Source organism: Gadus macrocephalus, chromosome 14 (genome assembly GCF_031168955.1).
Source record: "Gadus macrocephalus chromosome 14, ASM3116895v1".
NCBI classification, from domain to species: domain Eukaryota; kingdom Metazoa; phylum Chordata; class Actinopteri; order Gadiformes; family Gadidae; genus Gadus; species Gadus macrocephalus.
In genome coordinates this window covers 242,501-260,400 of record NC_082395.1, presented here as the reverse complement: position 1 = coordinate 260,400, position 17,900 = coordinate 242,501, and the positions used below count along the sequence as shown (strand labels likewise).

At 46.9% G+C, this 17,900-nt stretch overlaps 1 protein-coding gene across 1 annotated transcript in view; it reads left to right on the top strand.

Annotated features, from left to right (window-relative positions):
- Positions 1 to 6: 6 nt before the first annotated feature.
- LOC132471874 (SH3 and multiple ankyrin repeat domains protein 2-like) overlaps positions 7 to 17,900 on the top strand; it is a 40,110-nt gene continuing 22,216 nt past the window's right edge. The window contains 4 exon segments of the mRNA XM_060071207.1: positions 7 to 138; positions 2,848 to 2,921; positions 2,923 to 2,973; positions 17,892 to 17,900. The exon segment at positions 17,892 to 17,900 is cut by the window's right edge and continues 127 nt beyond it. Coding sequence (XP_059927190.1) covers positions 12 to 138; positions 2,848 to 2,921; positions 2,923 to 2,973; positions 17,892 to 17,900 — 261 coding nt within the window. The 5' untranslated portion in view covers positions 7 to 11.

The following is a 17,900-nucleotide window of genomic DNA, read 5'->3' as shown; positions in this document are numbered from 1 at the left end:
TGCTGCGGCTCATGGGCTGCGCTAACGGTCGCTCTGCGCGGCGTCTCCTCCACAGCGACTGCGTGGTGGACGAGAAGACGGTGGAGCTCCAGAAGAAGGAGAACGAGGGCTTCGGCTTCGTGCTGCGGGGGGCCAAAGGTAAGCCTGCTCCTTTATCCTCCTCCTATATCCGACTCATTTTAATGTACTGATTATCATCACGCCCAGCTGACAGATGTTCTACCTGATGAGAAAGCTTCGTAATATTGTCCTACCAGTGTGTAGTCCTACCAGTGTGTAGTCCTACCAGTGTGTAGTCCTACCAGCGTGTAGTCCTACCAGTGTGTAGTCCTACCAGTGTGTAGTCCTACCAGTGTGTAGTCATACCAGAGTGTAATTGACCGTCCGGCTCTATAAATAGACGGCAGACCAACTTTTCGGTTTCTATGGCGATTCAAGCAGGTCTTATAATCAACTGGATCTCTGAGCATGTGGAGGACTGGAGGATGGTTATACTGTCTCTGTAGTCCAATGGGAGTCTTTTAGACATCAGATATACACTGACAGAGGGACGGACAGACAGACAACACAATTCACTGTTGCTCTTTGCCTCCTGATCTCTCTCTCTTCTCTTCTCTTCTCTTCTCTTCTCTTCTCTGACACTCTGTCGCTCTGTCCTTCCACCATTCTCCATCTCATTCTGTCGGTTACACACACACACACGCACACACGCACACACACACACACACACACACACACACACACACACACACACACACACACACACATCATCTGAGTTGTGTAGGTCCAGTCTTGACCTCACACTGTGGAGTCAGTGAGGAGGTGAGTTATAGGAGGTGTCAGTGTACACAGGAGGAGAGCGAGAGACTGAGAGACACAGAGGAGGGAGGGGGGAGAGAGAAGAGGAGAGGGAGAGGAGGAGACAGAGAGGAGAGGGAGAGAGAGGAGGGGAGGGAGAGAGGAGAGACTGAGAGACACTGAGGAGGGATGGGGAAGAGGAGGGGGGAGAGAGAAGAGGAGAGGGAGAGGAGGAGACAGAGAGGAGAGGGAGAGGAGGAGACAGAGGAGAGGGAGGGAGAGAGAGGAGGGGAGGGAGAGAGAGGAGGGGAGGGAGAGACTGAGAGACACTGAGGAGGGATGGGGGAGAGAGAGGAGGAGAGGGAGAGATGAGAGACACAGAGGAGGGATGGGGGAGAGGAGGAGGAGAGGGAGAGACTGAGAGACACTGAGGAGGGATGGGGGAGAGAGAGGAGGAGAGGGAGAGGAGGAGACACAGAGGAGGGATGGGGGAGAGGAGGAGGAGAGGGAGAGATGAGAGACACAGAGGAGGGATGGGGGAGAGGAGGAGGAGAGATGAGAGACACAGAGGAGGGATGGGGAAGAGGAGGGGAGAGAAGAATCAGGAGAGAGAGGAGGCGAGGGAGAGTAAACAGAAGAGGAGAGGAGCTGGATGTTTCAGGCAATGGAAGTACATGCATGGCAATATTGCAAAAACTGGAATTTGAGAAAACTGTTTTGAAAATTGCAGCCATTTATCTTTGTTTAGTTTGTCTGTTGTCTAAGACTCAGAGGACTGATTCAGCCCTCCTGCTTCAGGTATACGACTTTTGCTGTGTGGTGTCGTTCTTTTTATTGGTTTGTTTGCACCACATTTCATCAATCATCTTTGATTACCTTAATTCACATTCAAGAGGAACAGTTTCGACCAATAGGAACAGTGGAACCGTTTCCACCAATCGGGACAGTTGCCAGCAATACAAACCGTTTCCACCAATAGGAACCGTTTCTACCAATAGGAACAGTTTCCAGCAATTGGAACCAATTCCACCAACAGGATTGGAACAGTTTCTACCAATAGAAACATTAGTGAACACAGACACTAGTGAACACAGGCTGTAGTGAACACAGGCTGTAGTGAACACAGACACTAGTGAACACAGGCAGTAGTGAACACAGGCAGTAGTGAACACAGACACTAGTGAACACAGGCTGTAGTGAACACAGGCAGTAGTGAACACAGACACTAGTGAACACAGGCTGTAGTGAACAAAGGCAGTAGTGAACACAGGCTGTAGTGAACAAAGGCAGTAGTGAACACAGGCTGTAGTGAACACAGGCTGTAGTGAACAAAGGCAGTAGTGAACAAAGGCAGTAGTGAACACAGACACTAGTGAACACAGGCTGTAGTGAACACAGGCTGTAGTGAACACAGGCTGTAGTGAACAAAGGCAGTAGTGAACACAGGCTGTAGTGAACACAGGCTGTAGTGAACAAAGGCAGTAGTGAACACAGGCAGTAGTGAACACAGGCTGTAGTGAACAAAGGCTGTATTGAACACAGGCTGTAGTGAACACAGGCTGTAATGACTGTAGTGAACACAGGCTGTAGTGAACACAGGCAGTAGTGAACACAGGCAGTAGGGAACACAGGCTGTAGTGAACACAGGCAGTAGGAGACAAAGACCTACAGAAACATGCAAAGCAACACATGCGGACAGTGGAGGTATGATGACGACAGCCTGGTTACGCACACACGTTTCACAAATACACACACACATAGAGAAAGACACACACGTGGACCTAGGACACGCGTGTTGCACACACACGCAGATACTGTTACACACACACACACACACACACACACTTGAACCTAGGATGCGTGTTACACACACACACATGTTACGAACAGACACACACACATGTTACACACACACACACACACGTGGACCTAGGACACGTGCGTTACACACATGTCGTCGTCTTTATACCGGTTTAAACCTGACCCCCGTTTCCCCCCCCCCCCCCCACCCCCCCCCCCCGTCTCCCCCCCCCCCCCCCCCCCCCCCAGCGGACACGCCCATCGAGGAGTTCACCCCCACCCCCGCCTTCCCGGCGCTGCAGTACCTCGAGTCGGTGGATGAGGGGGGGCGTGGCCTGGCAGGCGGGGCTCCGCACGGGAGACTTCCTCATCGAGGTAGGACCGCCCCTCTGGCCGACCGGCCAATCACTACTGTCCATTGAAGCCACTGCCGTACATTCAGCGGTCGTGCCGTAGCGGTCGTGTTACTGTTGTGTTATTGTCGTGTTGTTGTTTGGTGTAGCAGATCGGTTCGTTGGTTTGGTTGTTGTTGCTGATTGGCAGATATGTAACACCGGGATTCCACCGGACGCGTACGCCGTACGCGGAACGGCTGCGTCCTCTGCCCTGCGTCCATTCCTACCGGGCGCGTTACGGCAGCGTAGCGCTGCCTTGCGAGCCAGCCGTATTCACGCGAGATCACGAGATCACGCGATAATCCTAAACCTAATGTACTCACCTTCCACTCCCAAAACTATTGCAATTAAATGCCACGCTTTGTCCTTTCTGACATTTTCCTTATAAAAAGGATGATTTGGTACATAAATGACTTCATGTTGCTGAACTTCGACAATGAGTCTCTCGTCGTCCATGTTGCCGACCCTCTGAGACCCTTTGATTGATTGACTGCTGACCTGGTGCCACCGGTCATGACGTAATAATGTTGATGTGAAGTTACATGAGCTTTGTGCTTTTGAGTATTGTGTTTTATTTTGAAAATTGACCGGATGCTCTATGGCTTTTACTTTTCACTTCCTGCCCGGCTCGATCTGCTCTGTTGAAATTGACGCGGTTTAGCAGCGGCTCGCGGCAAAAGTAGAAGTGCGACGGAAAGATAGCGCCGTGCCGCGGCTCGCGCTCCTGGGACGCTGCTGAAACGTTCCGCGGCGCGCCCGGTGGAAATGGTCTCATTGATTAGAGCGGAAGCGATCAGCAGCGGTGACCGCGGCGCAGCCGTCCCGCGGCGCGTACGCCTCCGGTGGAATCGAGCCTTTAGTCCTAGTTGTAGTCCTAGTTGTAGTTCTAGTCCTAGTTGTAGTCCTAGTTGTAGTCCTAGTTGTAGTTCTAGTCCTAGTTGTAGTCCTAGTTGTAGTCCTACCCCTAGTTGTAGTCCTAGTTGTAGTCCTAGTCCTAGTTCTAGTCCTAGTTGTAGTCCTAGTTGTAGTCCTACCCCTAGTTGTAGTCTAGTTGTAGTCCTAGTCCTAGTTGTAGTCCTAGTTGTAGGCCTAGTTGTAGTCCTAGTTGTAGTTCTAGTCCTAGTCCTAGTTTTAGTACTAGTTGTAGTCCTAGTCCTCGTTGTAGTCCTTGTTGTAGTCCTAGTTGTAGTTCTAATCCTAGTTGTAGGCCTAGTTGTAGTCCTAGTTGTAGTTCTAGTCCTAGTTGTAGTCCTAGTCCTAGTTGTAGTCCTAGTTGTAGTCCTAGTTGTAGTTCTAGTTGTAAACAGGAGGATGATCGGCTCTTCATGGCCGCTGTCATTCAGAATTTCAAAACAATTCTCTGTAGCATTTGTTGTCGTATAGCTCGATATCTTTCTGGAACGGTTGTCTCACCTCCCCCACTATGTATCTATGTCCTGCTATCTCCCCCACTATGTATCTATGTCCTGCTATCTCCCCCACTATGTATCTATGTCCTTCCATCTCCCCCACTATGTATCTATGTCCTGCTATCTCCCCCACTATGTATCTATGTCCTTCCATCTCCCCCACTATGTATCTATGTCCTGCTATCTCCCCCACTATGTATCTATGTCCTTCCATCTCCCCCACTATGTATCTATGTCCTGCTATCTCCCCCACTATGTATCTATGTCCTGCTATCTCCCCCACTATGTATCTATGTCCTGCTATCTCCCCCACTATGTATCTATGTCCTGCTATCTCCCCCACTATGTATCTATGTCCTGCTATCTCCCCCACTATGTATCTATGTCCTTCCATCTCCCCCACTATGTATCTATGTCCTGCTATCTCCCCCACTATGTATCTATGTCCTTCCATCTCCCCCACTATGTATCTATGTCCTGCTATCTCCCCCACTATGTATCTATGTCCTGCTATCTCCCCCACTATGTGTCTATGTCCTGCTATCTCCCCCACTATGTATCTATGTCCTGCTATCTCCCCCACTATGTATCTATGTCCTGCTATCTCCCCCACTATGTATCTATGTCCTGCTATCTCCCCCACTATGTATCTATGTCCTGCTATCTCCCCCACTATGTATCTATGTCCTTCCATCTCCCCCACTATGTTGCTAGGGTTCGCCCCGCCTTTTTTTGCATTTCGATTGCAAAAATGACTTTTTTAGTCTCACTTGCGTCGATGTTCCAAGAGAGCTGATCTGATACTTTTGTGTGATGTAAACAAGCTGCTGGCCACTGATTGGCCAGAGTGACGCCACTCAACGAATAATGATGAGCGACGTCCGAGCCTGACACCCGACAACCGGCATCTTAAAGTACTAGCATCAGCGTTTATTCAACAATAGTGATTGATTATTGAACACGGCAGGATCATTGACGAGAACTCACCGTGGACTGTGACAGAGTCGGAGTCGCTCCTGTGGGTAACCCTGTCTGTTTATGTGTCGCGTGGTCGTTTATGTGTCCCAGTTTCTCCCATGCGTCCCATGTTGAAGAGGTACTTTCTAGATGGAAACACGACGTGCCTGGAACCAGACCAAGTCGTGCCACGTTAAGTCGTAGCGAGTTGAGCGAGTACTGTCGGTGGAAAAGGGGCTATGTTGCTATGGTCTACCCGCCTTACGTTGATATGTCTGCGGTCACCTGTGGTCCACCGTATGTTGTGGTGATCAAGTACTCGGTGATTCACTCCTCTGTCAAACGCTCCCTGGTGAAGTCATTCACTGAGTCCGTCTGCAGAGAAGGAGCCTGTTTTCTGCTTCTATGAACAGATTGTGGGGGAGCGAAACACAGCTACATCTGTCCACGGGATTTGAGGCTTTGACCTTTGACCCTCCTGACCACTGGGAGCGTCGGTAATCTAGGAGTTTAATCTCATTGGTGGGTTTCACTGATTGCATGCCTCTGTGGATTTGAGAATAAGCTGTCTTTGTTATTGTGCAATATAATTATTGCCTCTTCAATGGTCACTTCTATGTGTTTGTCAAAAGAGAGAAATTAATTAATAGTTTAAGGTATGGTTATGTTTATGTATCAAAGGTTGTTGTTTTTTCGGATGTTGAAATTGTCCCAGCAATGTGCTCTGAAGAACTGTCATTGTAACATTAGCCCCTTCTTTGTAGCCCAGAGTGAACTTAAAGTGCATTGGGTGTATTTTCAGAAACTTTGTTTGGTCTGTTTGTCTGTTTGGCGTTTCTCCATCTCTTTATGACTCCGTAATGACTCTGAGTGGAGGCCACTGTGTGCTCTGCTAAATGGAGCATTAAATGAAAGGACCAAACTGTATCAGTCTCTGCTGCTTGCTCTCTCTCTCTCTCTCTCTCTCTCTCTCTCTCTCTCTCTCTCTCTCTCTCTCTCTCTCTCTCTCTCTCTCTCTCTCTCTCTCTCTCTCTCTCTCTCTCTCTCTCTCTCTCTCTCTCTCTCTCTCTCTCTCTCTCTCTCTCTCTCTCTCTCTCTCTCTCTCTCGTTGTCCATTGTGTGTGCCCATGTATTTGTCTGTCGTTATCTGTTTGATAACAGGCTTTTTCCCCCCATGGCTTAAATTGTAAGATTGCAGCAATATTAAGCTGCTTCATAGACATACTGCTTCATGCGTCCACAGCTGCAAAGCCTCTAGCTAGTAAGCCTGCTAAATCTAGCTAGGCAGCCCACACTCGAGAATGCACAAGAATCTAAAACCTTGACATCCACTGATGCCATACGTGTTCACTTAAACACACATCTTAAAGAAACAGTCATTTCTGTGTTTTCTTTGTCAGGATGTTTCTCATTTTCTCTGGTGTAACATCTTGGACTTGTGTCTTCAAGGTTGAACTCTTTCCCAAACAACAGCATTACAGTGCTGCATTCTGTAGTCATTCACAAGTGTGTGTCTGTGTCTGTGTGTTGTGTTACGCTGTCTGGGCATGTGTGTCTTTGTTTAGTTAATGTCCTGCCATAGACAAGGGGCTCAGACTGAAACAGTGAAGGGGATTAGTGATCTCTGCCCGTTGGCCTCTTCGCATGTCGCCTCATTAAAACCACCTTCTGATTGTGATCAGTTCACAATGAAGGCGTGACTGCATCCACACATACGCACAAAGGGCAGGCTGGAGCTCATTGTGTTCCCATAGGTCCCCCCCCTCATGCTACCAGTGTCCTGTTGAAGGTTCCTCTGTGCCTCTAGAGGCGCCCAGTCCACCAACGTGCACTATATGTGCACGTAGAGACTGTAAGTGTGTCTCTTCCCTCCCTCTTGTACACCAGCAGAACATAACCCATTTGCATGCATGATTTAGGACTTGGCATCAATCTTTCATTGGCTCTCTCGGCACGCGGTCCACATGCTCCCTGTACTTAAGCACTCCAATCATTCGCCTTAATGTGTTTAAGTGGCTGCTTGTCGGCCTCAGCATCAATAAGCTCCGTGCTCCAGTGTCGGCTCATATCAATACAGCCTGTTGACTCGGACAGGATGCCCATCGGCTCTGATAACACAGCACATTGGCCCTGAGTGTTCTGTCGATGATATTGATTTTTGATGCAAGTTTAGTGGGATTTTAAGGCATGGTCCAGGGTTCTCCTAAGAAAAGGTCTCTCTCTCTCTCTCTCTCTCTCTCTCTCTCTCTCTCTCTCTCTCTCTCTCTCTCTCTCTCTCTCTCTCTCTCTCTCTCTCTCTCTCTCTCACCTTTCCTGAGCCTCGACTCCCAGCATATTGTTCCACAGTGGTGGTGAATGTGTTTGTGATTGCATGAGTGTGTGCTTTTGGATATGCATCTGTATCAGTAGATAGAAACTGACAGAGCTGCTTATATAACCAAGACCCGGAGAGGGTTCTGTTTGTGTGTGTGTGTGTGTGTGTGTGTGTGTGTGTGTGGGTCTGTGGTTATGTGTGTATGTGAGTGTGAGATTTTCTGCTGCATGCATGCAAATACATCTGTGTCCCTGGACCTCAGGTGTATGTCTGTCTGTCTTCATGGGTGTTCTGCTGTGTGTGTGTGTGTGTGTGTGTGTGTGTGTGTGTGTGTGTGTGTGTGTGTGTGTGTGTGTGTGTGTGTGTGTGTGTGTGTGTGTGTGTGTGTGTGTGTGTGTGTGTGTGTGTGTCTACACGTGGGAGAGGGTTAGGGTCAGCTGTATACCATGGTCTCTTTGGGGAAATAACTTGATATTGCTGCAGGTTATCTATGCAGCTCTGCAGAGAAAGATAACCACTATAACCTTACTGTAACCATTATAACCAGTACATTCATGCATCCAGCCCCCAACGTTTCTTGTGGTTGGGTTTGGTCGTTGGTGTATTATTCATTTAGGTTAATTTAGTATGGAACCGCGGAAATAAACAAAATTGGCATTTGTTCTTTCCAACATGCCACACGGAAGCAGAACAGGCTAAGCGTGCCATTCTCCCCTCCGTCCACTTGGATAGCATCAGCCCTCAGCCCGCGGGGTCGCCGTGGCATCGGGGAGATGGAGACATCACTGCCCTTGACCTAGTTTTGCTTGACAGGGTGGCCAATTTGTTTACGGATGAGCAGAATGGCCAATGACTGCAGGGCTCTTAGGGCATCTGTGACATGCTGCTGGTTTATTAAGGGCGGCCGGGATCTGAAATAGTCTGAATGTAAAATGTTTTAAATGAATTATGTTACCAATGTCCTACCCGATAAAAATGAATAGCGACTTTTTTCCTTCTACTCCAGCCGTTATACAAGACCGTTTAGAGTTGGAAAACTGCCACATTTTGAAAATGTACGTCAAACGTCAACAAGGAACCTGTTTTAAAAACCCTAACCTTGAATGCTGTACAATGAATCGAGTCCGTCCATGCAGATTCAGGACATGCCTCGGACAGTGAGCCATAACGTCTATGGCTCGGACGAACACACATTCGAATGAGATTTGATGTTCCAACCAGATCCTGGGTGTCTGTTATAAAGTCAGATATAGTGATGTATATAGTGTAAAACTACAGTGAGCTACTGTATATCTAAATTTAGATACAGTGTTATATATACTGTATATCTACAGTGAGATACAGTGTTATATATACTGTCTATCTACAGTGAGATACATTGATGCATACTGTATATCTACAGTGAGATACAGTGTTATATATACTGTCTATCTACAGTGAGATACATTGATGCATACTGTATATCTACAGTGAGATACAGTGATGCATACTGTATATCTACAGTAAGATACAGTGATATATATACTGTATATCTACAGTGAGATACATTGATGCATACTGTATATCTACAGTGAGATACAGTGATGCATACTGTATATCTACAGTGAGATACAGTGATATATATACTGTATATCTACAGTGAGATACATTGATGCATACTGTATATCTACAGTGAGATACAGTGATGCATACTGTATATCAAACACGGCCATGCTGGAATGTTCATAGAAGGGGATTCCCAGGGCTGATGATATCAAGGTAAACAAGACATCATGCTACGTGAGAGAGAGACTTCAAATCATACAACTTGAAGACAATGAAGGAGAACATGTTCATTGGTCCTTCCTGGCAGAGCCCAGACAGATGGCCTCGAAGCTCTGTGTGTGTTTGTGTTTGTTTGTGTTGCATTGATAGTAGTACACTGTTTGCTGCGTGCACAGGTGTGTGCCATCCAATCAGCTGCTGTGTTGTTGTGCACAGGGGTGTGAAATGAACACACACTGAGTTCTATGCCCAGGGTGCATTGGAATCCAACGGCAGCCAATAGAAGCACTTTTGTTAAAGATTGCAACAAGAGATGTGATGATTGATAGAGTGATGAACAGAGTGGGGCTGGACATTGAAGAACTCATACCGTATCTGTTCTCTTGTTTAGTTTGGTGCAAAGGTCATGGTCATTGTCACTGCTTATATGATTAGTAGGAAAACCCAAATTGCCAATGCACACGTTTCTCAACCTAACCAGCTGGAGTGTTATCTAAACACATTGCCACATTCATTTCAGGTGTAAAGAAAATTATATCCTTTCCAATTTGTAATGCCCGTAGTTGTAATTTTGCATGTTTTTAAACATACAAATTCTTCAATTAGCTTAACTAAATGATACATTCTCTAAATGAATTGCAATTTAACACTCACAGGTTAGAATTATACCCTGTCCAACTGATTAGATAACATCTCCTGACCCCCTTCTGAAGCCTTCTGAGACTCCTGTAAACGAGTCCTTGGTAAAGACTCCTGTAAACGAGTCCTTGGTAAAGACTCCTGTAAACGAGTCCTTGGTAAAGACTCCTGTAAACGAGTCCTCGGTAAAGGTGTCTTTGTAGTATGAACAGAGTTCTTAGAACTCATGATGCTCTTCTTATGTACCAGCTCACGGGTTGTAGACTAAACCGGTGAAGATAACACCATGGACCCTGTGCCCTGGAACATAAACGTAGCAGAGCCATTCATCTGTGTTGACTATGATGACAACCCTCTGTAAAGGCTCTACTCTGATATAGGACCTCTGTGTAAAATCTCTACTCTGATATAGGACCTCTGTGTAAAGGCTCTACTCTGATATAGGACCTCTGTGTAAAGGCTCTACTCTGATATAGGACCTCTGTGTAAAGGCTCTACTCTGATGTAGGACCTCTGTGTAAAGGCTCGACTGCGATATAGGACCTCTGTGTAAAGGCCCTACTCTGATATAGGACCTCTGTGTAAAGGCTCTACTGTGATATAGGACCTCTTTGTAAAGGCTCTACTCTGATATAGGACTAATGTGTAAAGGCTCTACTCTGATATATGACCTCTGTGTAAAGACTACTCTGAAATAGGACTAATGTGTACAGGCTCTACTCTGATATAGGACTGACCCAGCTTGCTCTGCTGTGTTTAGTGTATTCTGTTACGTATTTTAAGCACATAAGCTGCCCCCACATAGCCACTAGGAAGCAGGATCGAACACACGAGCTGTATTACCCTCACATAGTCACTAGGAAGCAGGATCGAACACACAAGCTGTATTACCCTCACATAGTCACTAGGAAGCAGGATCAAACACACGAGCTGTGTTACCCTCACATAGTCACTAGGAAGCAGGATCGAACATATAAGCTACAATAACTACTCCAGCCACAGATGGCAGCACCTTTAGACAGGTGACGAGGGCGGAGCCATTACGTCACACCGGCCACGCCCACTTCACATAGGCCACGCCCACTTTAAAATATCAAGAGCGACAGAGAGATTGGAGTTCAGAGCTGATAGGCAGACCCGCAGAGAGACCCGGGCCTAAGCCTGGGGCTCGAAGTAGCTCTACGATATTTCCTCTCACAGACGTTAGATACAATTCCCTCCCTTTTGCTTCATAGTTACCATACTGAAATACTTTCAAATAAAGTGAGTTAAAAACGACCAAGGATTGGACTACTTTCTTCAAAAACGCGACAATTCAGATCCTAATATAATATGATAATATAATATGATACATCGGGATGTCCCGATATCACTTTTATTATATCCGATATCACCGATACCGATACCACAGATTTAGCTATCTGCCGATACCGATATAAATCCGATACTAAATTGAGTAAACAATGTAAACATGCACGCCATTTAAAAAAATGAAACAAATAAAGTGACAGCTGAATGAAAAGCGCGAAGCATTGTTAAAAATGCAGAAATGTAAAATGAATTGAACCGAATAATCTGAAATGTGTGTGTGTGTGTGTGTGTGTGTGTGTGTGTGTGTGTGTGTGTGTGTGTGTGTGTGTGTGTGTGTGTGTGTGTGTGTGTGTGTGTGTGTGTGTGTGTGTGTGTGTGTGTGTGTGTGTGTGTAGTTACGTCTTAAACTGTTGAAGTACCATTGACTCCCATGTTAAAGGGGACATATTATACAAACAGGTGTGAGTGTGATTATCCTTACAAGCCGTTTCAAAAATCTGCCCCATATGACGTAACTAGTGGGAGTATCCACCTAGATCTATGCTGGATAGATGAGCAACGTTTACTTCAGTCCACTGGGTAGGCTGGTAGACTGATCTATCCAGCACATATCTAGGTGGACACGCCCACCAGTGATGTCATATCGGTCAGATTTTCGAAACGGCTTGTAAGGCTTATCACACTCACCTGGTGGTATAATATGTCCCGTTAAATTTTTATTTATTTTTTTAAAGTAGAATATTGTGGCGAGCAGCACGTGAAGGATGAGACAGGAGCCCAGGTTGAACCAATTATGCAATCCCGCGACCATACACCGCACGACCACGGACTGCCTTTATTCAAAGCCAAAAATTAGGGCATTTAGCAGACACTTTTATCCAAAGTGACTTACATCGGGTAATACACACATTGACAGACCAGTCAACCATGCCAGGCGACAGCCAGCTTGTCAGGAGCAGTTAGGGTGAAGTGTCTTGCTCAGGGACACATCAACACTCAGCAAGGAGGGATCGAACTAGCAACCTTTCGGTTGCAAGACAACTGCTCTACCTCCTGAGCTAAGCCGACCCCGACCAACAACAAACATCGAAACCAGCACACAGAATAAACAAACACGTCATTCTCGGTGACGGTGGCGGCAACAATACACACACAACATGTCAACACTCAACAACACACAACTAATGAACTACCTCCCCAACCCATTAACCCCACTCAACCCAGCAACCACACTGTCCCCGAAAGGGTCCAAACCCCCAGGATAAATGAACCGCCAGAATCTCTTGCACATCTGAATGAGCGTCTACACCTGTGGCCGCCACAATATCTTAAAAAGTCTAAAATATTTATCTGAAAAGAAGCGTGCGATTCCAAGCTAATATGAACATTTTAAAATGAATGGAGTCTCTAGGTGAAAAACTGAGGAAGGAGATAGGTACCAACGTTTGTAGAGAATAATAAAGAGGAAAGAAAGAACACAACTTAAGAAGAACAATAAATGAGCACTGCATGCAGCACTCATTTAATAGAAAATATGGAAGCACACATGATTGCCAATTAGCAATTAGCAAACATCTCACTAAAGAAAAGTTGAATGGCTTAAATCAGGTACAAATATTGAAATGGAGAAAAGCAAAATGTAATCATGCACACCGTTTAAAAAATGCACAAAGGTTGGAAACAAATAAAGTGAAGAGTTAAACAAATAGTTGAAGTATTGAAGTTTGAATACATTTGAGATGAAATATACAATAGGTGACCTGTTAAAGCTGATAGTTTGAAATGGTTGAATCAAGTGTGTGTGTGTGTGTGTGTGTGTGTGTGTGTGTGTGTGTGTGTGTGTGTGTGTGTGTGTGTGTGTGTGTGTGTGTGTGTGTGTGTGTGTGTGTGTGTGTGTGTGTGTGTGTGTGTGTGTGTGTGTGTGTGTGTCATCACTTATAGTAACCAGGAATAGTGTTATTGACGTTATTCTTTCACATCAAGTTAATCGAGATAAGCTTACAAAATGATAAGGCTTGTACGGTTGGACTCCTTGGAGTCTCTTTCATATGACATCTTGTTTGTGTAGATAGTATGACGTAAATAAGATTTGCGTTCGACTTTAGCTTCTACCTTAAGTACATCAGATATGTAAGAAGCAGCTAGCCTGTAGCCGAGGGATGCCCAATACGTTGAATGTGATCCACCGGTCAATCGCAAAGGTAGTGCGGGTAGATCGCTAGACACTCTCTCTCCATTTATATTTTTTATTAAGTGTCAGTTGAGATTGTCAGCTGTGTATTAGCTATTAGAGATTAAGGCCAGACTCAAGCAAAGTTTTGTGATGTATATTTAGTGTGTGTGTGTGTGTGTGTGTGTGTGTGTGTGTGTGTGTGTGTGTGTGTGTGTGTGTGTGTGTGTGTGTGTGTGTGTGTGTGTGTGTGTGTGTGTGTGTGTGTGTGTGAGTGTGTGTCGGTATCCTTCCAGCAATGTTATGCAATAGGGTGGGAAGACAGAACGGATTATATAAGGCCATACTAGGAAGTGTGTGTGTGTGTGTGTGTGTGTGTGTGTGTGTGTGTGTGTGTGTGTGTGTGTGTGTGTGTGTGTGTGTGTGTGTGTGTGTGTGTGTGTGTGTGTGTGTGTGTGTGTGTGTGTGTGTGTTACAGGGCAGAACATCAGGTCAAACTAGACCAGCTGCTGGCATTTCTCTCTAATTATCAAAATGGCTTCTGTCACGACATTGCAGCAGTGTTAGTTAGATAAAGGCTAGAGAAAGGCAAGATTCTCTCTCTCTCTGTCTCTCACTCTCTCTCTCACAAACCAACACACACACTCACTCAGTCACACACATGCATGCACACATCTCCCTCTACCACCAACACACACACTCACTCAGTCACACACATGCACGCACACATCTTCCTCTTCCATTTCTTAAGGGCAAGAGCCTTTCTTACGACTCACTTCCCTTTTCTTCTTCCACTCTTTACACCCCCCCCCCCCCCCCCCCCCCCCCCCCAACACACACACACACACACACACACACACACACACACACACACACAGCGGGAGGTAGAGAGAGGAGGAGAGGGGAGAGGAGGAGAAGCAGGGGTGAGGAGGGGAGAGGAGGAGGAGGAGGAGGAGGAGAGGGGAGAGGAGGAGAGGAGGGGGGAGAAGAGGAGGAGGAGAGGAGGAGGGGGGAGGAGGGAGAGGGGAGAGGAGGAGGAGGAGGAGGAGAGGGGAGAGGAGGAGAGGAGGGGGGAGAGGAGGAGGAGAGAGAAGAGGAGGGGAGAGGAGGAGGAGGAGAGGAGGAGGAGGAGAGGGAAGAGGAGGAGAAGCAGGGGTGAGGAGGAGGAGGAGGAAGAGGAGAGGGAGGAGGACAGGGGGGAGGAGGAGGAGGAGGAGGGGAGTGGAGGAGGAGAGGAGGAGGAGCAGGGGAGAGGAGGAGAGGGGAGAGGAGGAGGGGGAGAGGAGAGGAGGAGGAGGGGGAGAGGAGGAGGAGGAGGAGAGGAGGTGGAACAGGGGAGAGGAGGAGGAGAGGGGAGCGACTCCACTAGTGTTCAGGACCAATAAACCCAGTATAGTCTCAGCGTATCTACGGAAAGGGCCAGCCCTGTCCACTAGAGTCCAGAGGACCAACCCCTGTCTAGAGACTGAGGTATCAGCCTCTGGTCCACTAGAGTCCAGAGGACCAACCCCTGTCTAGAGACTGAGGTATCAGCCTCTGGTCCACTAGAGTCCAGAGGACCAACCCCTCTAGAGACTGAGGTATCAGCCTCTGGTCCACTAGAGTCCAGAGGACCAACCCCTGTCTAGAGACTGAGGTATCAGCCTCTGGTCCACTAGAGTCCAGAGGACCAACCCCTCTAGAGACTGAGGTATCAGCCTCTGGTCCACTAGAGTCCAGAGGACCAACCCTTGTCTAGAGACTGAGGTATCAGCCTCTGGTCCACTAGAATCCAGAGGACCAACCCCTGTCTCGAGACTGAGGTATCAGCCTCAGTTCCACTAGAGTCCAGAGGACCAACCCCTCTAGAGACTGAGGTATCAGCCTCTGGTCCACTAGAGTCCAGAGGACCAACCCCTGTCTAGAGACTGAGGTATCAGCCTCTGGTCCACTAGAGTCCAGAGGACCAACCCCTCTAGAGACTGAGGTATCAGCCTCTGGTCCACTAGAGTCCAGAGGACCAACCCCTGTCTAGAGACTGAGGTATCAGCCTCTGGTCCACTAGAGTCCAGAGGACCAACCCCTCTAGAGACTGAGGTATCAGCCTCTGGTCCACTAGAGTCCAGAGGACCAACCCCTGTCTAGAGACTGAGGTATCAGCCTCTGGTCCACTAGAGTCCAGAGGGGACCAATCACTGTCTAGAGACTCAGCTGATGGATCAGCTTCTTGTTTGTGATGTAAATGCTCTCAGTAACCGCCTTCGTGGTTGGCCTTGATCATGTATTTCCTTTTATTAATTTGGCTTGTGTCCCATTTGCTTTGCTCCATTGTAAGAACATTGTTGATGATCCAGTTTGTCCTTGTCTCTAACGGGCCGTGGTGATGAGGTGGTGTTTGGTGTTTTAGAGCGTGGGCCTCTAAGCGGGATTAAGGATGAGATAAATATAAACTTTATCCAGAAACAGCCCACAGTCCAGCTCTCTGCTGGAGACGGCTGCCCTTGTGTTAGCTTCAAGCCGATGGTCTAAAGCGAGGGTTAGGGTTAGGGTTAGGGTTAGGGTTAGTTTCCGAGGGTCACAACCCGCGCCCCTTTGGCGCCGCCCTTGCAGACCTTTGGCAAAAAAATATTAATTCATTCATTCATATTTATGAGATTCATTTTCCTGATTGTTGTAGGCCAAAAGTCTACCATACATGTTTTATGTAACTTAATTTCATCCCATACATGGGAAATTGTTACAGCAGCCCATGGAATATAAAAGATGCGATAAGAAAATAAAGTTTATAAAGTATCCAGCATGCATGCATAAAATAATACAAAAGTATTATCTCATTGTAGCAATTTGTAATTTTTCAGAGAGAAAACGCTGAGCTAATATTGTTCTTTGCTCATGCGGGCCCCAAGTGTTGCTGGGAATCAATGCAACAAGACTACTTAGCACTGAACTAGACAATCAAAATTCAATTGTTTGAACTTTTACCAGTGTTGTTATTTTACAGGATTAGGCAGATATTTTCTATGACGCAATGATATTCATTAAATTTGCATGAACATGGACTGAAACTGCAGATCTAGGACTACTCAATTTCAACTTAAAAATCTGTTAGTTGATTTTTCCTGCTTTCCTCCCTCATGTCACGTTAGATATAACATCCACTAAAATATATTTTCTTGCGGTTGTTTTATCGTAATTGCATATATTCATTGCAAAAACTCAAATAGTTTAATATAGCCTTTGCAGGCTATTATATCGTTGATAAATTAGCTAACTAGCCTATTACAAAAAATATATATGCGGCCCCAGACAGCGATCCACACCCCATGTCTTACCAAAAATGTCCCTTTACAAAGAAAAGGTTGCCGACCCCTGGTCTAAAGGAATACCAGCATGTTAGAAATAGTCGGTTCATCTCATCTTCACAAATATGAAACCAATGAACGGAGGCCGATTACAGAATTATGCCAATATGTTTAATTTACAAGGAACCATGAGCCACTGCTGCACTGGGTTTACACAATGAACCAGGAGCCACTGCTACACTGGGTTTGGACAAGGAACCAGGAGCCACTGCTACTCTGGGTTTACACAAGGAACCAGGAGCCACTGCTACTCTGGGTTTACACAAGGAACCAGGAGCCACTGCTTCACTGGGTTTGGACAAGGAACCAGGAGCCACTGCTACTCTGGGTTTAGCCTCGGAACCAGGAGCCACTGTTACACTGGGTTTAGCCTCGGAACCAGGAGCCACTGTTACACTGGGTTTGGACAAGGAACCAGGAGCCACTGCTACTCTGGGTTTAGCCTCGGAACCAGGAGCCACTGTTACACTGGGTTTGGACAAGGAACCAGGAGCCACTGCTACTCTGGGTTTGGACAAGGAACCAGGAGCCACTGCTACTCTGGGTTTAGACAAGGAACCAGGAGCCACTGCTACACTGGGTTTGGACAAGGAACCAGGAGCCACTGCTACTCTGGGTTTAGATAGAGGTGACACGCCGACACAGGTTGTAATTATACAGGAACAGCTTGCCAACCAGGCAGAGAACAGCCCACCAGGGCAGACAACAGCCCACCAGGGCAGACAACAGCCCACCAGGGCAGAGCTGGGTGGGTGAGAGACTAAGAGACACTCTGAGTCTCTTAGTCTCTCACTGGTGGATCTGATTTGAAAATGGGGATCAAGTGTTCAGGCTGTTTAAAGATGAGGTTATGATGTGTGTGTGTGTGTGTGTGTGTGTGTGTGTGTGTGTGTGTGTGTGTGTGTGTGTGTGTGTGTGTGTGTGTGTGTGTGTGTGTGTGTGTGTGTGTGTGTGTGTGTGTGTGTGTGTGTGTGTGTGTGTGTGTGTGTGCAGGTGAACCAG